We start from the raw sequence: 23,750 nt of genomic DNA, 5'->3' as shown, positions 1-23,750 counted from the left end.
CGTTTCCTTTCTTCTTGTCTCTTTCTTTCACTCGCTACATCTTATATATACGCGCACGCATGCACACACACGCACACACGCACGCTCCTCAATGAAGCCATCTCTTTACCTTTACTCACAGTTCCTGGGTCTGCTGTGGCTAATTAGTTGAGTGGGGTTTTAGGTTTGGTAATTAGGTGGAGGCAGCAGTGATGGGGGCTCGGGGAGTTGGGGAGTTGAGGGGGTCTGACTGACTTGCGGAGAAGGAAGGTGGACTGTCTGGATGCCTGGCAGCCCCGAGCAGCGAGCCAGCGTCCCTCAGGCGCACGGAGCCAGAGCACCACGCCACCCTGCGAGGGTGATGTCTTTGTTACGTGGAACTTATTAGAGGGATGGGAAAGTATGGAGAGAGGGAAAAGAGACAGGGATACCTTTGAGCTTGTGTGCGACAATAAAAGCAGCACTTGTGCTGTAGTCTTGGATTGATAATGGGAGAGACAGAAAGGGGCTGTTATTGTTCTTTCTTTTCATTTTTCAACCACTTATGTTAATACTTTCACCCTGAAGGTGGGCTGGCCTCTGCTGAGCTGCAGCATCCACCCAGGCCACATGTGAGAACTGTGAAATGACGCGAGTTGGCAAATCAGAGAAAATAAAATGCTGCAATATCTGCAGTTTCATGACAAAATCAATATCGGTTTGCTGTCAGCAGCTGGGATGACTTGTCTCTCTTACGGATGAACAGACCTTAAATTTGAGGTTTCTGAAGTTACGTTTACTTCCATGGGCCTCGACTGTTGCCTCCCATGATGCACTGGGCACTTTTACTACACTTTCTCCACCTTCCATGTATGTATATAGCATTATTACAGTCATTACCTTTGTGTTTCTCTTTTTTCTCCCCTTCTTCAGTATGTATAAATTGATTTCTTTGTTGGTACCTCTTTTTTGTTGTCCTTTCTCTTCCAGCCCAGGTACATGGCAGCCTTTACTGAGTCTGTCCTCCTGTAAAAAAGTTCTTCCTTCCTGAACATATGGCTTAAACTGCTATTAAATGCCTACAATTACAATGAATCAGTTTTAAATGGAATGTTCTTTGTGTCTAAAGTGCATTGAGATTTATCACAAATTATAGAAGTATATATCCAATAATCACAGTTACTGTTTTTCTTTGTACAACCCTCCAGATTGTACTGTAATTACCCTTCTGGTTACAATCTGTGCATATTTACATCTACTTTAGCCTGCAACAACATTATGTATTTAGATTCAACTTTTTCAGAAGTATCACTACGGTGCCTCGACTCAAATGAGAACCATTGTTTCCTGCATGAAGGAGAATGTTCCCCCAGTTTCACCATCACACAACAATCCAGGGCCGCATTTCAAGAGGACTTTATCCGTCTTTTATGTCTTGTTTGTGCTCCGCAGTTTCACTTCTGCTTCGGTGTGATGCCAGTCAGCAGCCGAGGACTGCAACACAATCCAATTAAATAAAGAGTCTCGTCTCCTCAGGTTCCTGTGTTCTCTAATTGGGGCTGTGACTGCTCACTAATCAGTGGAGGTACAGGTAGGCCCCAGAGGACGCAGACGCCAGGCCTCTGCCGTTAATTGAAGAGACGCTAAACCTGGGCCTCCCCGTCGCAGTCCGCCGTGGACGCACGCCGTACTCGAGCATGCTAAATTCAGACGAACATATGTGTGCATCATCGCTTCTGTCACCTTTTGTGAGGCTGGCGTGTAAGAGCTTGCTTGTGCATTTTAACACCTGAACAAACAGCAGCGTTGCAGAGGTGCCTGTTGTGGACGCTGACATGCAATTCCCAGGATTCCCACTTGTGCCTACATCTATGCTGATGAAGTAAGACGTCTCATGGGTTAAAAAAATAAAATAAAATCCCATTCACGGAGAATATATTTTAAATATTGACACAATTAACCGCCGATTTTTATAAAAGTACAATAACAAAATAAAATGAATTTTGTTAAATTTTAATTCCCATGAAAAACACAGTAGTTCTTTTCAGTTCCAAGATTGCACAAATCATCCATCACAATTAGGTAAATACAAACTCTGAACAGCAATCAAAAACATCTCTGTGATATCATTTATATTTCAAAATCAAAATAAATTTCTGCCCTGGAGCCGTCAGGCGTGTCTTAACACAGTACAAACTAGAAAAGACATCAGCAAACCTCTTAGAGGAGTAATTGTTGCTGCTCATCGGTCAGACGAGAGTAATAATGACATTTCCATACAATCTGGTGTCCATTCATTGTTCTACAGCAGCAAATATAGTTCACAAGAAGACAGCATTCAAGACGATTTCCTATCTTACCAGGAGGGGACATCCCAGCTAATTCACCCCAAGGTCAGATCATGCAATGCTTACAAAAATTGCTTTGAAAAAAAAAAAAAAAAAAAACACCCAAGAGGTACATTTCAGACATTTCAAGGCGATGTGGGCCTCAGTTCGCATTTAAAATTTAAAGATCATGACAGCACAATTAGAGAAAGACTGAACAAGTATGATTTATTTGAATGGTTTCCAGGGGAAACCCTCTTCTCTCTACAAGGAACATGTCGGCACAGCTTAACACTGCAAAGTGGCATTTGAACAAACAAGACTTGCAATAATAATTTATGTTCAGATGGGATGAAAGTGGAAGCATTTGGTCATTTGTTGGTTCTACACAACATTTTGTGACAATAACACAAACACTTTGAGCCAAATCAGTTAAGCATGGTGGCGAAGGGTAGATGATTTGCGAATGTTCTTTAGCCACAAGGCCTGGGTGTCTTTCAGTCACTGAGACCATACATTTGTCAACACACACATTTTTTCTTTTACTTCTATAAAGTAATAAAATAGCTGAAAAGAAAATGTCACAAGGCCCAATTACAAGTCACTTTAACGTTATTGAAAGGCTGTAGTAGGACCTTGAGAAAGCCTGCAAACCTAAATGAAGTGAAGTAACATTATAAAGCAGTGAAAACCAGAATCTCTCCACAATACAAGGGACTGATTGCATACAGAGGAGAATTACTTCAAACGGTTGCTACTTCAGGTGGTTTTACAAGCTACTGAATCATGAGAACTTTGTTTTTATCAGATGAATAATGTCAGGGGCCCTGGATAGCTCAGTGGGTTGAGTGGACGCTATCGCCCTCGTGCAGGCAGCGCAGGTTTGAGTCCCGGCCGGTCGCCCTTTGCTGCATGTCTTCCCTCTTCTTTCTCATTTCATGGCTACCTATTATCAATAAAGGCCACTAGCACCACAACAATCTTAGGAAAATAAATAATTGCAAAGCAACTTCCATGGACTTTTTCTTTTTAGGTGCATCACTGATTGATTTGGTACAGGTTTTGTGTCGGATGCCCTTCCTGACACAACCCTCCCTTTTATCTGAGGCAATGGGGCGCTTTGGCACATGACAGGCTGGAGACCGATCTAGTGACTGTTATCAAATAAATTAAAGCAGTGTAAAAACATGTGCTATGTCACTCATTTATGGCTGTGGTCAGGTTTTTTTTAAATATACATATATATACATATATATATATACTATACTATAAACTTATACTTAAAACCACAGAGTTTAAAGAAGTTGCACTTACTTTTTATACGACTGTATTTTCAGGTGACATTATAAATAACCTGAACATTTTAAGAGTTATGTTTTTCTGCGAGTCACTTTATCACAGCGCCACTGGACGATTATTACCAGAGCCACATTTGAAAAATGACCAGCGTGTTTGCTGACAGCGACTCTGAAGCCGTGTTTCAGAGCGGCCTTGGCCTGGTGTGTTTCTGATTTCCTGCACCGTCTGGTGAAGGTAGCAGCTTTGCATGCTGGGGTCACACCTGTAACATATTTCACACTGGGTTATATTTTGAGTAGCCACCTGGATGAGGAAATAACGTGTTCACAGTGCATGAAGACTACAGCTCTCCCTGCCAGGAAGGAACAGGTGTTTGTTTCAGATGGAATACGGAGCATTAGCAGAGAAAACGCCGCGCTGACATTCCTCCTCGTGGAGGAGCGCGGCCATTAGATCCCGTATTTACTAAACTTTTTACCCTAGATGGCTTTTAGTATGTTTTTTATGTGAAACTGTTTATATAAATAATATTTTTATATCATGTTGTGAGTCTGTTTTTTTCTCTGGAAAAAAAACAAAGACCACAAACAAAATGTAAATGGAAAAAAAGTGTCGAAGGGCATTTTACAAAACATTCACTACAACTGATTTTTTTCCCCCCACTCTGTGTGGGAGAAAATAATGACATCTTCTAGTCCAACTCCTGGTTAGCCGGACTAATTTTGTTTTTATTATGTGCAGCTTCGGGGCATGCGAATGAAAAGATTGATTGTGTGATTGCTGTTTCTGTCAGCCACAAACAGGCAATGAAATGCCATACGCACCTGGAGCAGCACTCACTTTTGACAAGCTCACACCAGCCCAAGCCCCTATTAGAGAAACAATGAAGTCTATCATAAAACATTTATGGAAGATAAAGTGCTTGAGAGTGCTAAAAGCAGGCACGTCATGGCAGCAGGTCTAGAACTGTTTCAGAGGTGGTCTGGTAGGAGTAGGTGGGCGTACCAGATTAGGAAAAGCCATGAAACCATGTTTATAGGCGGAATATTGGGATGTGTGCTTCAGAGTTTTTGAGAGTTCAATGTAGGGATGGGCGGTATGGACTAAAACATTTATCACGATAATTTCTGGCATTTATCCCGATGACGATAAAAAAAAAAAACCTTTTTAACTATAAATCTATCACCACATTCAGTCTTTGGAACCCCCAAAACAAGTTCTTAGCTTATAAAATCACAAAGTAGAAAAAAATACAACTTGATAAATAAATAAAAGAATAAAAGAAAATAAAACCCTATCAGTGATGACCTCTTCTAATATAAATAAAATGTGCAAATTAACCTGTGGTTGGAACATGCCACAAATTAGATACTATTGCAATTTTTTTTTTCCTAATAGTCAAACGTTATATCAAAATGTAACAACCATCTCCTTCTGTTTTTGCAGACTCTGCATATAATAGATGATGTTTGCTCCTCGTCACTCGTTTTAAATCCAAACCAGTTCCAGATTAACGGAGCTAGAGCCTCGTTTAACAAGGAGCCCATGTTTGTTACACAAAAACATCATCAACGGGAATTTATCGTTTTTACCGCGAGATGACAAATTCTTACCGTGGGGAATTTTCTTGACGGTATATCGTGAACGGTAAAATATCGCCCATTCCTAGTTCAATGCCACTAAATAAGCCGCTTTATGATTTCATTCACATGTTTATATTATATTAACTGTTAAACTATTGAATGCATAAAATATTTTTAATTCATATTGCACATTTTTAATCATGTTAGTAGCAAATAAATCTGCATTATAACATTATATCCTAAATTCTTCACTTTTATTGATCATTTCAAGCAAAATACTGATTCTAAACTTTCTAACTTCTGTTAAAAGTTTGATTTCACTAGTGCATTTTGAACGTGTTAAATCACAGCTTACTATTACAGACAGATGGTGGTGTCACTTCCACCACAACTTTGCCCAGGTTTTTCCCAGCATACATGTAGTCCACAGCCCGGAAAACTGACTCCAAACCCACAAATCTCCCCTCCTGCGCCATTTCCCCACAATCCACTTCACAGACCAGCTTCCCCTTGGCAAACATTTGCATCATGCTGCTCAGAGCCTCCTTGTAGTCAGTGACGAAGTGGGGCAGGAAAAAACCCCGCATGCTCGCCGACTTCAGCAGCAGTCTGACGGGCAGCGTCGCTCCTCCGGGGAAAGGGGGGATCCCCGACTCCGACTGGTACCCCGAGATCATCCCTATCACGATCAGCCGGCCTTTCTTGGCGAGGCAGCTCACCGCCAGCTCCAAGACGCTGCCTCCCACTGACTCGTACACCACGTCTATGCCTTGCGGGTACTCTTTCCTCAACGTCTTGGCCAGATCTTCTTTGGTGTAGTTGATGGGCCTGTCACAACCGATGGATTTAAGGAAGCCCGCTTTCTCATCGGAGGAACAAGTCCCGATGACGTGGCAGCCGGCCTGTTTGGCGAACTGCACGGCGAACTGCCCCGTTCCTCCGGCGGCGGCCGTGACCAGCACCGTCTCCCCTTTGGCCAGGTCGCCCAGGCGTTTCAGGGCGATGTACGCCGTGGCGCCGCTGACGAGCAGGGTGAGGAACTCCGGCCTCACAGAGGGAACGCGCACGCTCTCCTTGGCCGGGACCACCGTGTACTCGGCGAAGGCGCCGCTGCCGAAGTACGCCACGGTGTCGCCGACGGTGTAGGCGGAGCTGGCGCTGAGGCCGAGGCCCACCACCTCGCCGATGCCTTCGAAGCCGGCGTCAAAGGGAGGCTTCACCGTGGGGTCGTAACGGCCCGCTGAATAATTGATATCAGAGGCGTTGATTCCCACAAAGCTGAAATATAAAGAAAACAATAAAAGAAAAGTGAAATGTGAGAGAATAAAACTGCTGCATCATGATCTATGCCGTGGCTTTATGTGGTCATAAGTGTAAGCACATATTTCCTGAAGTTCTACAAAAAAAAAAAGATAAAAGTCCAGACTTGAGCATCCTCCTGTAGACACAGGAATGTCAGGCACAAATACCGGTTTGTTTTGGCAATGACACCCTCATCCTTTGAAAACGGCGGTCCCGTACTGACAGGGAAGGGCTTGTATCACTAAACACACTGCATGACGTCATGATGCATTGTCTTCAAACACCCACCACAAAATGCACTTCTTAAAATCTTAGATAGTCGCTTCTTGCCTCAACATGGAGCCGAATGTTTTTTATCATACTTCTGCTACATGCTGGAAACAAATCTGTTCAAGAGGAAGGTATAAATAAATCATTTAGTGTCTTTTAGAGCTCCACGGACGCAGCGCTTCTTTTAGTGTGTGTGTCACGCGTGTACTTTGTGCTTGTAGATAACGCTCATCCGCTTCATAGATGGATAATGATGAGATAACAAAAACACCTTGATTTGAGTCGCTTACGGACTAGTTTCTTTTCAGACCTTTTCGGTTTCAAAAAATCTTTATACTGAATGTGAAACAGATATATGATTTGGTGTAGGTGCTAGGGTTTACAGGGCCTCTAGTTTTTGCTGAATGGATACATTTAGACAAATTGTTAATTCTATAAGCCCTTTAAATGAACAATAATACATGAAAAAGAGCACTGATCTGCTGCAGTGATGTCGTCTCTCAACTTCTCAAATAAAAATGTCTTATGATGTCTTGTGCATTTCTCCGCTTCTTCGGCCGCTGATATCAGATTAATCTCTCAATCCGAGATCCATCTTACACTTTAATTCATATTTCATTAAGATTGCATTTGCAAAAAGGGGCTGCAGATGACTTCATCAAACCGATGGTTTCCCTGAGAGCCGAAACATGTTCCCAGCTCCCACGACTGTGATGCATCACTAATGCAGGAGACCGAACGGTCAAAGGTCTTAGTTCACAAGCCCGCCTTACAAGCTGGTTAGGCCCTGATGTAGTATGTTTGACACTCTGTCTAATGGAAAACTGCATTTTATTGGCTGTAAATACAACAATAAACCCTGAAGTGCATTTGCGTGGAGCAGATTTAACACTAAAAACCACATCAGGCGTACATACAGCCAGCACAGTGGTTGTAAATCAAAAGCAGAGCAAGATATTACTTCCAGCTGGAACAAAAATGCTTTTTTTCACTCCCCTTACTCTAATTTAAAACAGTAAATGTTTAGTTTAATGCCAATTGTGTCTTCAGGTATAATCATCTAGGGTTATACGTGGCTCTGAAAGGTGTGTATGATCCCTTCAAAAACACACACAGTGCGTGCTGCCGTGGATGAGAGACAGCAGGATGCTGCAGTTCCAGCAGCCACGTAACACCGCATCTCCTTCTCCATCATCATCATCTCCATCTCCTGATGGCAGCCCGAGCTGAGCTGAGCCCCCCACGACACTGTGTGTGCAGGTTGGTGACGTAGAGAGACAGGAGGACAGAGAGAGGGAAAGAGAGAGAGAGAGGGAGAGAGAGGAAGAGAGAGAGAGATGGATTGATAGACAAATGCAGGGAGGGCGGAACTTGGAATAACAGCACGGCGTTTATCCCTCACGTATTTTGCCATCTTGTCATGGTGATGATCGCAGGTGCTGGACGTGGGTGAACAGAGGTAAGCGGAGCCCTTTTTTAAAAAAATAACTTCCTAACAATATAGTGATGGATAGGCGTTCAAAATGACACAGCCGTGGGTCGCCGGATTTAATTTTTTTTTTTTTTTCCACAAGCTTTCGGGAAGTGGACGGGTTGACAGCTATAGATATATATAAATATATAATTTTTTATTTTTTTTTATTTCAAAACCAGAACTTACCGATTCCTGACGAGCAGGTCTGCGTCCCCCGGCGTCGGCACGGCGACGGTTCTCATGGCAACGGCCTCTCGGAAGCTGGCGCTCAGCTTGGTGACGACCAGCTTGCTGGCGCCGCTCGGTATGGACGAGCCCTTGAAATCCATGAAGTGCGTCGAGTAGGACATGTCCACGATGGGGCGGCGCGGCGTGAACACGGCGGCGGCGGGACCCGGTCCCCAAGGTGCGTCGGGGGCGCGCATCCCCCGGCGGCCGCCGGTCGCGGCGGTCGCCGGGGGATGCGCGCTCCCGACGCACTTTCCTCCACTGCCGCCGGTGCGCGCAGCCAGCAGGCGGAACATGGCGCACGTCGCTCCGACGCTAATTCTAATCCTAAACTACCGTTACTCCTTGTTTCTGGGGCGTCTCAATAAGTTTAACCGAGCCCTCGTCCCCCTCCGTCCTCCCAGACCAGTAAATAAGCAGGTTTCGGCCCAGAACTCGGCTGCAGCAGCAGCAGCAGCAGAAACAGGACTCGTCCTCGGAGTCCCTCCCCTTCCCGGACACAACAACACTCACTTCCTCGTCCCACTGCCTCACTCCCACGAAAAGAAACACAAGCTCACTCAATTTATCCCCCAAACATATCGAAATATTAAAATAATGCCTACATTTATCCCCACCAGGAAGGCTTTTCTGTGGTTTATTTAGCTGTATAAGCCCCTTATACAGGCGTTGTGACGTAGAATTGTCAAATTGGCTTTGATTCACCGCACGAATCGGCACAGATTACTTTCTAATACTGTATTTGAACCGGTCTTTGTACGTTTGACCGTATAAAAAACGTAATTCTTGCCTTTTTAAGAATGAGATGTGTACCTGCTGTACTCTACTGCCCCTTACTTTTTAACAACTTGTGCTTTCTATTATTTTACCTCTTTTCTTATCATTTTATTGGTGTTTTAAGTGTGTCTTGCACGCTTTTAATGTTGATGTAAAGCACTTTGAATTGTGCTCTACAAATAAACTTGCCTTGCCTTCCTCGTGAGGTGAAACAAATCAATCCTCGTCCCACTGCCTCACTCCCGAAAAGAAACACAAGCTCACTCAATTTATCCCCAAACATCTCGAAATATAAAAAAATACCCACATTTATCCCCGAGGAAGGCTTTTTTTTCTGTGGTTTATTTATCTGTATGTTTACGTGTGTTTGCGCCCCCCTCCTCTACACCTGTAACCACAGCCACAAACTTGAACGCAACACACTTTCTGCGCAGCGTCTGCTGAAAGTGTGTTGCGTTCAAGTTTCTCCGTATATTATCACCTGGCTGTCACTTTCTATAAGTACCTAGTGCTTTTAAACCCCGTGTAACAGCAGCGTTGGGCTGCCGGAGAGCGTGTCCCACCCTCCCTGGTGGGAGGCGAACCCCCCCAGCAGGGGGACGTAATCACAAGATCCAGATTGTATCGTAGTTGTAAGTAAGTAAGGCATGATTTATGGTTCCGCGTTACACCAACGCAGAGCCTACGGCGTAGGATACGCGGCGACGCGCAGTAGCTCTGCGTCGATTTAACGCGGGACCATAAATCATGCTTTAGTAAGTAAGTGGCGGGTGTAGTTTGCCACACATGTCGGCGTGAGGCGGTTATATCCTCGTTTCCTCAAGTTTCAAAGTGCGCCTTTTTTATATATATACACATATATTTTGTCGGAGATTTTAAAAGCAAATGGAGAAGGAGAGGAAGAGGGAAAACAAGACAATTAAAAAGATTGACAGGTAGGCTCCTCTGTCAGAGGTGACGCTGGTGCGGAGGGGAGGAGTAAAAATGTAGCAGGAAAAGCCACTCGATGCGTCTGTCTATCAGTTGAGACTGTCTGAAACAGCCTCTGGATCCACCGCGTTTCCATTTTTCCCCCTCTCTCTCTCCCGTGTGAGAGACCTCGGATCAGTCCCCTTGGAGTTTCCCCCCCTCTTTCTCTCTCTCTTTCTCTCTTTTTCTTTTTTTTGTTGCCTTTTTAAAAAGACAAATATTTTTCGTCCTCGTCGATCTGATCTGTTGTTGGCGAAGCTTGGATGCGCCTGCGTCCTGTTTGTTCCTCTCTCTCTCTCCCTCTCTCTCGCTCCCTCTCTCTCCCTCTCTTTCAAGTCCTATCTTCTCCACCGCATCAACCACCCCTCCAAAAAAAAAAAAACAAAAAAAAAAACACGACTCTGTCCCGAGATGCGATGAGATGAGCGTCTGACAAAACGTAAGTAAGAGAGAAGCCGCGCTCTCGTCCCCGTTTATTATTATTATTATTATCAGTATTTGTTATTTTCAATGGGAGAAGAAAGGAGGGGAGGGAGGAAAAAGTGTCGGCCGGGCTGGTGAGGCTGGATCCGGGCTGAGGTGGCGTGGTTGCTGACGGGGATTGACATTAACCCATCTAATGCCTGTCTGTCTGTCTTGTCCGTCTTCTTTCTCTCCGTTTCAGATCTCCGGCTGAAGAAGAAAAAGGGAAAACGCACGGATATATTTCCCCCATCAGAGGTGTGCTTTGCTGCTGCGCTCACACGGGACTTATTTGTTTGGTTACCGCCAGAAATTATTTATTTATTTCTTCTTTTTTTTTTTTTTTTTTTTTTTTTTTAGTTTTGGCGTGCGTAAAAAGGCGCAGCAAACTCTCTTCCCTCTGCAAACAGGACTGGAGATTAGGGGGGATTTTTTTTCCCCAGAGGGGAGTGAACTGAAAAAAGAAAAAAGAGAGAGAAAAACTTAAGAGGTGCTATAGTTTTTTTTTGCTGGTGCTTCTGTTTTAATTTTTTTTTTTTATTATTATTATTATTTTTTTTTTAATGTTTTCCCCTGCCACGCGAGAGATGAAGGAAGATGACTTTTAATGGACATGAGGGTGTCAGGAGCTGGCCGAATCCTTTCGTAATTTTTGAGCTCTGTCTCCCTCAAAGAGAGCAACCAGTTTGAAAAGAAGCCCCGACACTTTAAAGCTCTGAAATTAAACTTCCAAGTGCTGTCCCCTCTCCTCCTCCTCTCTGCCCCGACAACGGGATGATTTTTCCAAACTGATAGACTTGAGCTGTGTTGCAATTCCTGCATGAGAAGCTCCGTGGATCGTGACGGTCACTATGCCGAGGAGAAAGCAGCAAGAGCCGCGGCGATCAGCAGGTACAACCCTTCATTCCCAGCGCTTCCCACGCTCTTATTTGATCTAATAACTGCTAAATGAACAACATCTCCTTCCATGTCACACCAGTACAGTTTTGTTGCATGCTTCTATTTATTTCACCACTTTAAAGTATTTTTTTTAGTCATTGCCACAACGTGCAACTCACCCCTGACACACACTTTTCGTTTATTTCATTTGCGCACATTACATTGCGCACGTATCTGCGCAATTTCTTTTTTTCTCTCTCCTGTCTTTGCCAGGAAAGTTGTATTAAGAATGGTTGCATAAAGTAAACGGCATGTTATGGGGGATAAAAGGGAGTTTTGAGGTTCAAGAGTGAGTAATGATGAATAATTGACTGGGAAAGAAAAGGAGGAAGGAGGAGGGGGGGGGACTGGTGAGAACCGCTTTTTTCCTCCCTTTCTTTCTGTTTTATTAGAGGATTGCCATCCTTGGTTTGATGCGTGATTGATCGCCTGTCATGTGGCAGTCTTTGATCTATTCATCCCTGATAAACATCAATAAATCCCTCCATGAAGGCGAGCATGCCTCTGGTAGGTTTTAGCCATTCAGAGACACAGCCCTCCTGTTCCAAACAGGATCTGAAATGAAAGGGAGAAAAAAAAATATGAATTAAGGAGGAAAAATGACCTCTTTTATTCTGACTTGAACGTTCCAAGAGCAGATGAAAGGGTTGTGTTTTTTTTTTTTTGTTGAAAAATCAGCACATACAAGACTCACTCCTGTCTGTTCTCGCCGATAAACATTGTCCCATCCAAATTCATCCCACATTCACTGTTAGAAAGGAGTCCAGTATTAAAATCAATAACCCACAGCTGGAGAGCAGTGTGATATTTGCAGTGTGACCAGCTGATAAAACCAGGTGTTGGCAGGGGACCGACAAGGTTGACTTCTAGTGGTTTGGATCTGGACTCCCCCTTTTTCCCTCTTGTCTCCCCGCAGCCTTTAAACAAATGTAAATGAGTGACAGGGGTTTCTACCTCTGTGCTAATGAGGCAGAGCCTTTGAAGTTAGGCATTAACAACTGGAGTGAACAAAAGACAGTTACAGAATTTTAAAGAGATTTTGAAATATGATGTGCGAAGCGGGTCGAACAGGAGGGCCAGCCAGCGAAGACTTTGAACTCAGCAGGTTTTATCATTTTAAGCAGGGAAGCGAGTGATGATGATGATGATGGTGGCGGTGGTGGTGATGAGGAGGAGGATGAGAGGGAGAGGGAGAACATTCAACCAGTGCTCGCTGCTAATTCCTTTCTGTCTCCTTTGCCTTCCTAGCGAGGTTCTGTTCACGTGATTTCTGGCCCACACTGAGAAGCAAGGATTCAGATTTACATATTGTGCCTCTGTACTTTTTTCGTGAGTGTGTAAGTGTGTGTGTGTGTGTGTGTGTGTGACAGAGAGATAGAGAGAGACAGAAAGAAAGAAAGAGTTTCCGCTGTTGTTTTGTTGAAATATCTCTGGAAATCGTCGGCCACGTCGGCCAGCAGAGTGGCTCCCGTTAGATTTCTGCATCTAGATGGGGGCATGAAAAACACAACATTGCTGTGACCCCTCCCTCCCCCCTCTGCCACACACACACACGTACACACACACACACATGCACACATTGATCCATTACACCGTCCACTGGGTGCACGAGCATCATGGGTTGTAATGGTCAATCACAGCCTGGCAAACGGGATGTTTTCCATTCTCCCACGAACACGAGGGTCGGTCCGAGATGACGCCCTCCACTCCAAGCTCCCACTACAAAATAACCACCTCGTCAGCACGCACTTACACACACTTACACACACACACACACACCAGGCTGATGCTCCACTGGGAGCTGGTACTGACCTGTGGCTTCCTCTGTGTGCTGCTGCTCAATGCACACTGTGTAGGAAAATCACAAGCAAGACAATTAAATTTGTCTGGACAGGTTTCTATTCATTTTCTAACTTTCTCCTACTCATGGCAAATATTATTCCGTATATTATGTTTTATTTTGGGGGTTTTGAAACCAAAAAGTGCCGTTGAAATACCTTTCAATTCTAGGACGTGGTAATAATTCCAGTTGTGAACTCTGTGACGCTGTCACGTCCCTTGTAACAACTGTAGCATTTAAAAATATTGCCATGTGTACATTTTAGGCTGCTTCTTGATGGTGAATAAATACATTTGTGACATTTTTGCATTGCTTTTCCCCTGATCATATTAAAATGTATTATTCAATTTAAACCGCGGTAATTAAATTGCAGTTGTAAAAATTCCTAATTCGATTTTAATGCCATAATTACATATACCCAAATATATCGTGACTTTCTCTGATCATTTTGAATATATTTTCTTTTTTTCTTATATGTGTGTGTGTGTGTGTGTGTGTGTGTGTGTTGTGTGTGTATACACGTAGAGTTAAATCAACATATAAAAAAAAGAAATCAAAAGATGGAATAGAAATATCTTCAGAGGGAACATATAGCGCTCACTGCCCTGATTATCTATTTTTATATTTTTATGCAGGAAATTCACACCCAAACAGGGAAACTAAGATGGAAAGAAACTTAGAAAATGTATAAACCTGCCTCTGCAAGCTTCTATTTTTCTTAATGACTGTATATTTACTTTTGCACAGATGCACACTCCGGTGTGACCCTTGCAGCCATGCCTCATCGGTAAATAAGTTGCTTTGGAGGTGATGAGGACAAGAGTGGCGCTGCCTTTCATCTGAGGCATGCTTGGATAGTCTTAGAGGAGGCGGACGAGAAAGAGGCGCAGATAAGATAGTCTCTCCTGCGTCTGCTGAACACGCTGGTTAATTATAAGAAAGAAGGTGCGCGTGCGTGTCCGTGCGTGTGTGCATGCACGGAGCGGGTGAAGGTTGGTTGTGGTGGCTGGTAAGGGTGGAGGGGGTAAGGTTGCTTCCTTTTGGCTTCATTAGAGGGAGCCCTAATTATCTGTGGAGCTGATGGATTTGTGACAGGCTCTAACGATTAATGCTGACAAATTCAGTAAGGTGTCAAGTCTGCAGCTGCCTTGATGTAATCAAGTTGATATTATACAGTCCCCATAGCCCCCAGTGCAGCACCAACTCAATTTTCCTGTGCAGGTGACAAATGGACTTTGCTACCTGACTAATCACGTCGGGAGACAATGCCAGTTAATGACCTCGGTAAAGCCCCCGCCGTCCCCCCTCCACCAGTCCAACCACTCTTATAACCTTGTAATAAGTAAGTCTTCCTTCACTCGTCTCCTAATTTTCTTTTGTTTTCATTTCAACTCTTGCCGTTGTAATTTTTTAAGCTGGTAAAAAGCTGGGTTTTCCCGAAGTTCCCACTTGCTTTCGACTGGAATGTCAAGGTTGGAAAATTTTCAGCTGTTGCAGGAGTTTTACTTATTTACGCTCGTTCTCTTTCTCTCTCTTTTTTTTTTTTTTTTTATTAATGACGCGGCTCGGGCCTTGATATATCAGCACTCGAGAGTAATCCCAGGAACCGTTTTTTACGAGCCAGACGTTCCGCTGAAGTTTTTACACTTTTGCATGTGCTGCAGCTCCACGCTGGTAAATCACCATCGCATCCAAACACGGTTTCCACACGCTCTCTGGTCGAACGTTCCCCCGGCCCAGAGCTGCAGCCGCCCGGAGGGCTCAGGGCCTCCACTTTACCCGGAGGATCGCGGCGGTGCCCGTGGATTAATGATTTTGCACGTTCGGCCCAGCTAAGATTACACAGCGACCTTTGTGCTCTTATTTGATGACGCTGTTACGTGATATTCTCCCCTCAAAATAATCAGCGGGCTGAGATTTATGTGTCTCCTTAACTCTTTGGTCTACTGCAGCGGCCTGAGAAATCCAACATGTGTGTAGCCCCTAGGTGTGGCTGTGTGTGTCTGTCTGTTTTTCAGATTTATTGTTTCACTTTTTTTTTTCTTCTGAGAATTAGAACAGACTTGTTTTGAGGGCAAAGTTAATTTTTTTCTGAAAAAGGAGCTGCTAGCAGCATCTTTGGGCTTAAACGTGGAGAAATTTACAACCCGAAGGCTCCACAGCCGCCTGAGTAAAGGGTTTATGTTTGAGTTTAAAGACAGAGAGTGTGTGCACACATGTGTGTGAGAGAAGGAAGGAGAGCTCAGCGCTGACCCGTGTTAGTTTTCCTGGAATGAATAACTCGAACGAGTGTAACGGTAACCACGTCGTGTTAGTCATCTTCTTAATCTTGGCCTGTCTTCAGACCCGCTCTCCCAACAGGAGCAGGAAAACAAGGCCTAACATCAGCGCCACGTGCTCCTCACGTCTGCTGTATCTTTACACTATTCCCAGTCAAAAGTGTGGGGGGTGGGAGGGTTATCGATCCACCGCAGCTTGTTTTATTTTCCAGCCCTCAGTTGCGCTCCATATTTCACGGGGCATTCCCTGTAGCCTGTGTGCATGTGTCTCTGCGTGTGTGTGTGTGTGTTTGGACTCAGCCAGAGGCTACGCTAATTGGAGCAGCGGTGTAGTTAGCAGGTGGCTTTGATCGGCCTCATCGATAGCCACTTTTGTTCCCATGCGCCATCCTCCGAAATCTACATCTGGGATTGTAGCCAGTCAGAGGTCAAACATGCTCAGCTTGCTCTTTTAATGCCTTGAGTCACCACAAGTGCCCCTGGCTCTTTTGTTTCTGTGTCTGTGTGTGTGTGTGTGTGTGTGTGTGTATTTATTTCTCACATGGATTAGTCATGTTTGTTACCCCTTGCGGTCCTCATGCATAAAGGATTGTGCACTAAAACATCAGCTACTATAACGTCACCAAAACCCTTATCAAGAGGAAGCGGCGTTCTCTTTGATATCGATTTACAGTGGGTGAATAATCAAAAATAGGCCGTATTAGCAGGCTAAACACAGCTGAATGTTGAGCCTCTGCTGTGTTTCCATACACCATAAACAAGGTTACGTTTCACACCGCGGCTCTAATGCCCTTTTTTGTCTTTTTCTCTTTCTGATTTCTTCTCGGGGCATTCTTGGACCAGAGCTGCCCTCGGGGCACGCTGCTCCCATCACAGGCAGTCTGCTGCCCTCGCTGCTCTTTAAACACACGTACACACCGTACGTACGAGCGGAGACGCAGACAGACATCGGGAGAGATACACACACCTACACCTAATGCTTAAGTGCAGCCAGCATGTCTCTGTGGGAGGTCATAATGGAGGTGGCTTAGTATGATGGGAAATCATATCATTAAAGCAGCCAGATGTGCTTTGTTGCTTGCCTTGCAGCACATAAAAACAGAAGCAAGTCATGGGATCTTAAAAAGGAAAAAGGGAAAAAAAAAAAAAAAAAAAAGTCTGAGAAAATCATGTCTGAAACAGATAGAAAGCAGCCCTCTGGGAACGGGCTGACAGGCAGTCTTACTCCTGACTGCCATAGAAAAACAATTTCCCCCCAAATAAGAAATTTTTCTTCTCATTTTTCAGTGTTTCAGCAGCAGAACAAATGCTTTTTCTTAAATTCAGATAGGAACCCAAAGCTTTGATAAACGGCTCCCTGTCACTGTTATCAACTCTCAGTGAAGTGTGCTTAATTACTATGTAATATTGGTGTTGTGCTGAGTAATTACATTTTGTTAAGGGTCCGCAGCAGGGATATAAGGCTTAAGAGCTCATTAATGAAAAACTGTTGATATTTTTTTTTTTTCCCCCCCCCTCTGGCAGATAATTTGAGACATGAGGACGATAAGAGGGGAAGCATTCAAGAGAAGTAGTCATACAACATTTAAGGCACAAAAATTGATATCTCAAATTTTCTTAAGTAAAGTAATACATTTGCTGAGGGTAAATTTGCGCTCTTGATCAGCGCCGTGTCTCCTCAAGAGGCTATGGGGGGAAAAAAAAAACTAAAAAAAAACAGCCGGAGCCAAATTTAACATGTTACTACTATCAATAAAAGATGAGCAATTACAGAATATTTTGTCTAATAAGTACTTGAATTCCTCGGCGCAGTCAAAAAAAAAAATAAATAAATATAAAATAAAAAAACATGTAGCTTACCCACTCATTACATCAGTTAGCATGGGGAGTGAGAGGCAGCGCTTTGATGCAACAAACAAACAAGACAAACGAGATGAGCCCACTACAGAAGAGCCCTATCCAGGGACACTCAACCCCGCCGTACCGCTCCGTCTTTCTCTCCCTCCATCTCTCTCACGCACCACTCATCTTTCCTCTCATTTCGCCACGTACCATCTCCCCGTCTTTCTTCCTCCTTTTCCCTCTCGTGCATTTTTTTTTTTTCCCCCCACTCATCTCTCCTCTGGTTAATTCTCAGACACTCAAAAGCGAAGAGAAAAAGTGAGAGAAGTGTGTACAAACACAGATGAGAGGGAGGAAAGAGCAGTTTGCTTTTTCCTGTTGGTTGTACTTCATCGAGCAAAGTTGGCCGGGGATTGTTTCGCGCCGTGAAAAAAACGGTAACAGGGTTTTTTTTTTACTGCGCGCACTTGATCTCTGAGAGGTTTTCCTTCAATTCCTAGATCATCTCAAGATGTTTTCAATTAATCCAGAAAAAGTAATTAAATGACACTAACGTCTGATTGGAGTTGTGAGAGCTGGACGTTTAATAGTGTTGAGTGGGCACGACTCGGTATTTAAACTAGAGCGATGCTTCAAGGAAGGTGGTGTTTATGTGTCGAGTTCTTGGTGGGTAGATAGATGGGATGGAGACGGGTGGTGAGGCAAAATCTGTAAGTGCCGGTGGTAGGGGGGGGGGGGGGCAGCTTTTAGAATGGGCATTAAAGCTGACAGATGAACAGGGCGATGGACAAATTCTCCCACAGCAGCTGTGACTGCCTCCATTACCCTGACAGGTGTCAATTAAGAATTACTGCCTGGCCAGCCTGACGCCCCTCCCGACTCGTGTCCCTCCATCCCTGCAGCCCCCCCACCCAGCACCTCTCCCACCCCCTTGTCCAGCTGTCGGCATGCGAGAGGAATAACACTGTACCCTTGTCAGCGTTGTCACGGGCCCTGCAGCCTCCGCTCGCTGCCTCCCTGGCACCGGCGCCCGCCGATCAATAGCTCGCCAGTGTCAGCGATGCTGATGCTGATGCTGATGCTGCGTGGTGGTGCATGGACCGTCCTGGGAGGGGGCGGGGACGTTCACCTTTGAACTGATCCACTTACCGAATAGTTGTTGCAGACAAATGCAATCACTAAGAAATTACGTTAAGTTAAGTGAAGCCGTTTAACCTCATTCTGCAGGTAAAAAGCGAGCGTCGTCTCGGGTGATTCGCCGCTTTCAGCTTCTGCAAAGCGGCAGCTGTCGTCCGGTGTGAATGCACCTTTTCTCTTTTCTGGTTCTTACTCCGTACGGTTTTATTCCACATTGTAAAGTGGAGCGCCGAGGTCAATGAGTGAGGAAAAAGAAACAGCTACTACTGCCCATCCCGAGGCTCCCGCCCTGCAAACCCTCTGGCTGACACGCATTTTGGGGTCGACCTGCTTTTGGCCTTAGAGTAAAGAAAATATACACATAAACCGCATGCATTCTCCATTTGCTGTGTTTTCTGAATTTTTGAGGGTTTAAAGTAGTGCAGTTGAATTTCCATTGAGTTGTTAGAGAGTAGGAGAAAGCATGGGAAGAGCGGGATTCCAGCAGCCAAGTGGCGACAGTGTTCAACGAGGAATCAAGAGCGTCAAGATTAGCGTTTTCATTTTCTGCATAATGTTATTTCTTCATATTTATTATTGACTTTATTACTTTAACACATGTATGAAGTTTTTACATGGTCATATGTCATGATGTTGGCGCAGTGTAGTTATTACTTGGCCTGTGTAATAAATGCACTTTTCAGTGTTGGTGCAGAATAAACAAGAGCAGCTTCAAACGTTTCAACAGGAGGCAAAAACAGCAACGCGCAAAAGCAACATGAGAGCGAGCGCGGCGAGCTCCACGGGAATACACAGATGGATCCGCGCGTTCACTTGGGAGTTACACTTTTGGATTTCCTCCCTAGAAATCGTTTGCCACAGAAAATAACCGGGGAAGATAATATCAGTGTTATTTCCCTACTCCTGCTTTATTTGCATTTCTCTTGTTTTAAATAAGGCAACCCCCTCGGAGTGGAATTGGGTTTGTTTTTCTAAGCTTCGGTCCTCGTCACCTCTTTCTTTTTCTTTTTTTTTTTTCACTTTCTCTTCATCACAAACCCAGCGTCTCCCCCTTGCTCTCTCTTCCTCTCTTTTTATTTCATTCTCTCCTCGGGGCCTGCCTGCGCTCTGTCTCAGTCTGGCGTTGCTGCTCTGAGCAGTTATCAAACCTGAGAATATTTTTCCATCCCCATGCAAATCACCCCACCGTGCTGTCTTATCACTCCTGCTCCACCACCACCGCCGCCGCCCCCCATCCTGCCCCAGCCACCCCTAACGGTTGTGTGTAATCAAAGTAAACGGCAGCTAAAGCTAAAAGGGAAACGCTCTTCGTTGGAGATGGATGGAGGGATTAAATATTAACCGGATGCGACTGACTTAAGGCAACTGTTTTACATAGCTGCTTCCGCCATGGATGCTGCACAGCCGTCCCCTCGCCCCGGTGCCTTTACTTGTTTAGCTGTGAATGATTCAGCCCCGCCCCTCCCACCCACTCACCCATGTGCTTTTAGCAGGGGGCAGGTGAGATGGATGATAGCAATTTGAAATTTTGTTTGTGCGTGTGATCATGGAGATTGTTTTCAGTATTACCACGGTGTAACAATTCCAGTGATTAATTGATGCGAGAGCTTGGTTCTGATTGGAGGACTGGTGGCAGTGGTGGTGGGGGGTGGGGGGGGTTGTGGCAGTGGGCTGCAGAATCTCCACCTTCCCCTGCTCTTGACTTGTGAATGTGGCGTTTATCAGCTGACCTTGGGAGTCCAAAAACTGCTGCCTTCACGCGGTAACACGCTCGTGAGATCCCTGCCTCCGCACACTGCCCCTCTTGTCACATCACTTCCTCCGTTCCCCCCCCCCCCCCCCCCCCCCCCCACCCATGCCTCTTTCTTCCTCTCCTCCGGCCGTGATTAAAAGTGAAAATTGAGCCGCTCAAAGCAAACTTTGCGCAAAAATGGAGACTAAACAAAAACAAAATGGCCACAGTGGCTTCACTCTTCGCGCTGAAGGACATCGGCGGTAGGAATGTTGATCCAGTGGCGCTGTGTGTTTTCAGTGTGTTTGTTGTTTACATGTGTACAGCAATATCCTGTGGGTTACAGAGGAGGCTTGTTAACGAGAGGGGGAGGGGGTGCACCCCCCACCCCCCCTCCGCCAACCCACCCCACTCCTACACACACACACACACACACACACACACTCTGCAACACAAAGTTGTTACACTGGTGCCGCTGACAGCATTGTGATGGCCCTGTGGCATTTATAAATGTGTTGGCCCTGCAGCAGAGATGCACCCTCCCCGGCTCACACACACACACATGCACACACACACACACACACACACACACATGCACACACACCCCAACCCCCCCCAGGCTCATCTGACGAGGTCGGAAGCAGGTCGCGACCCTCAGGTGGCCGCAGTCTGGACTACGCAGGTTCTTGTTTGCTCCATTTTCCTCCCTGGCTCAGTTTCCCTCCCTGTGTAACACACTTTCTTTCCCATCTCAGATCAGGGAAAAACCGTCCGTTTACGGTGAATAACAGTGTTTGACCTCTGCAAGGCGGTGGGTATTATTAATACTGTTGCATACTATGAATATTATGAATTTGATTTTTTTTTTAATGCCGTAAAAAATTTAAATGTGTATTTTTCACTCTAAGCTAACAATATAAACTCAACAATAGTGTTTTGCCTCGTTGTGTAATCCAGTCAGAACGCTGCCTTGAATTAAGTGCAGCTGAAACCTTTCAGAGCAGCTTAGTGTTTAATTTCATAATAAGCATTTGATAATGAAATGCACACCTCTGCGGCTGCAAGGGTCACCCTTTCATACACGCTGGATGTTACTAAATGTACCGATATATGGCCCCTACACTTCTTTTACATCTTCTTCTTCCTTTTCACACTTCTCCTTTTCTTCCTTCTCTCCTCCCTGTCTTTTCTATGTCTTGTGCTCTTTTGCACTCCATCAGTAAAAGTAGCCCTGGTCCCCATAGCAACACATAGTGAACTCTTACTCATTAGTGTGTGTGCAGCCTTGCTGAATGGCCTGAAATCCGTCTCCTTGTTCTGTGATTTCGTACCAGCAGAACCATCACCTTTCGTCGTGATTACCTTATTTTTTCACGGGGCCGGTTCTCAGCAGTGCCGCAGACGACGTCTGGGTGTGTTTTTGTTGTCGCTTGTGTTTTTTTTTTTTTTATTTAAACTTTTGATTCAGTGTCTTTTGTCACGTAGAGGTGGTTGAATTTAGCGTGTCTGAAAGCACACCAAGATTGAGAGGCGACACTGGGAAACGTCCCTCCGTCACGCATGACTCACGCTCTTTTTTTGTCTTCTTTTTCTCTCTTTTTTTTTTGGTCATTAAATCTCCTGTACAAGGATAACGGGTCAGCCGTTGAGAGCAGAACCAAAGGGAGGAGGGGTGTAAAGGGATAGACAGAGCGAGCGAGAGCAGGAGAGTACACGGAGGGAGGGGGGCGAGTAAAGGGAGAGAGGGAGAGGAAGAATCAGGATGTCATTAGAGAGGGTAAGAAAGTGTGTAAGCAAGAGAGGAAAGAGGAAAAAAAAAAAGGGAAGGATCGCTCTTCTTTATGCTGGCTCACCCATTGCGTGGGCGGTGCATGTAGTGGAGAGGTCAATAGGATGTCGTGATAGGCTAATCTGCCAGGAAGGGAGGGTTAGGGCAGGCCTCGCGGGAGCTGCTCATTGGCTAGATTCATTTGCCCTGTGAAATAAAATCTTATTGTGTCTTTGTTTCCTTTTTTTTTTTTTTTTTTGCATTGTCTTTACTGTTTGAGGATTTGGTAGCGTGGGCATGAGCTGGGAGAAGACTTTTCCAGTGCGTGAATATTTATCTGCTTGGTTTTGTGCTGTATCTGCCGTGTGTGGCATACTTTTCTCAGTTCATCCCAGTTCCTGTGGGAGTGTGTGAGTGTGTGTGTATGTGTGTGTATGCTCAACATTTCCAGAGCTGTGTGTGTGTGTGTGCTCCTACTCCAGTCAGACACATGGATGACAGATGACCCAGTGGGAGACACCAGCCATCCTGCCCAACCGGAATTTTGTGCCCCCCTCTGCCACACTCTCTCTCTTACACACACACATGCACGCACACACACACCCATGCACAGCCTCCATGCACCCACCCCCCTCCCCCACTTGCCTATTAAAAACTTTGCACTTTGTTTACTTCCTCGGCATTTTGCCATAAATCCTGGATCCACCTCCAATGTGGCGCTGCCCTCTTTTCCTCGGGTTACGGCTTTGAACGCGATCATAATAGCTGCGTCACAGGGAGAGAGAGTGTGTGTGTGTGAGTGTGTGTGTGTGTGTGTGTGAGAGAGAACAAACCAGCCTCAACCTGGCTGCCTGCGTGCCTGTCTGTCTCTCCATGTGTGCGCGGCGCTGGTGGAGGTGGAGGGGGCGGCGGGGGCGGCTCACTGGACCAGAGGAAACCTAAATCCTCGTATAAAAAGGCCGTGCACTCCGCCTGGGCTGAGGGAAGGAGCGAGGGAGGGAGGGAGGGAGGGAGAAAGAGGGAAAGAAAGAGGGGGACCGAAACAGAGGGAGAGAGAGAGAGAGAAAGAGAGAGAGAGAAGGGGAAAAAAGTTGATTTCCTTTTTCAGCAGAGCCATATATCACCGGGCCTCCCAGCTGCAGTGTCACAAGCTGACAGAATGACATGTGTCATTTATCAAAGGGGCCAGGCGGGGGCCTTGGGAAACGTGCACCACAAAGCCTGAGAGAGTTCATTCCAACACTCCCTCCGTTCCCCCCTCCCTCCCTCATCTCTACTTCTTCAGCCCGCCCCCACTGTTCTTGCTCTCCTCCTCCTCCTCCCCCCCCTCACTCACTTTGCTTGGTGCCAAAAAAAAAAAAAAGAAAGAAAAAAAAAAAAGGGCCCTGTAATGTTTGCTGTCTTCCCAGCAGCTGTGTGTACAATTGTATGTTTGTGTATGCAGGGTTACCCCACCGCGCTCAGGGGCCGGCTGCACCTCCCAGCGAATTTAAAAATATAAATCTCTTCTTCAAGTCAGTCGGGAAAGCGGTCGAAGCAACTTCAGTTCACAGTGCACTCCATC

The 23,750-nt window shown here is 45.3% G+C and overlaps 2 protein-coding genes across 2 annotated transcripts in view; one reads left to right on the top strand and one right to left on the bottom strand.

Moving 5' to 3' along the window:
* Positions 1–5,399: 5,399 nt before the first annotated feature.
* LOC133425826 (prostaglandin reductase 3-like) lies at positions 5,400–8,925 on the bottom strand. The gene is made up of 2 exons (XM_061716332.1): positions 8,400–8,925; positions 5,400–6,445 (listed from the first exon to the last, which is right to left on the bottom strand). The coding sequence occupies exons 1-2, from the start codon at positions 8,735–8,737 to the stop codon at positions 5,512–5,514; spliced, it is 1,272 nt and encodes a 423-aa protein (XP_061572316.1). The 5' UTR covers positions 8,738–8,925; the 3' UTR covers positions 5,400–5,511.
* Positions 8,926–10,254: 1,329 nt separating this feature from the next.
* The window catches only part of LOC133425810 (teashirt homolog 1-like), a 39,685-nt gene continuing 26,189 nt past the window's right edge, over positions 10,255–23,750 (top strand). Inside the window, exons 1-2 of the mRNA XM_061716331.1 lie at positions 10,255–10,626; positions 10,852–11,540. Coding sequence (XP_061572315.1) covers positions 11,501–11,540 — 40 coding nt within the window. The 5' untranslated portion in view covers positions 10,255–10,626; positions 10,852–11,500. The remainder of the gene's footprint in view (positions 10,627–10,851; positions 11,541–23,750) is intronic.

This window comes from Cololabis saira, chromosome 3 (genome assembly GCF_033807715.1).
Source record: "Cololabis saira isolate AMF1-May2022 chromosome 3, fColSai1.1, whole genome shotgun sequence".
Lineage (NCBI taxonomy): Eukaryota > Metazoa > Chordata > Actinopteri > Beloniformes > Belonidae > Cololabis > Cololabis saira.
The sequence above is the reverse complement of the archived record's forward strand: the minus strand, read 5'-3'. Positions and strand labels throughout refer to the sequence as shown.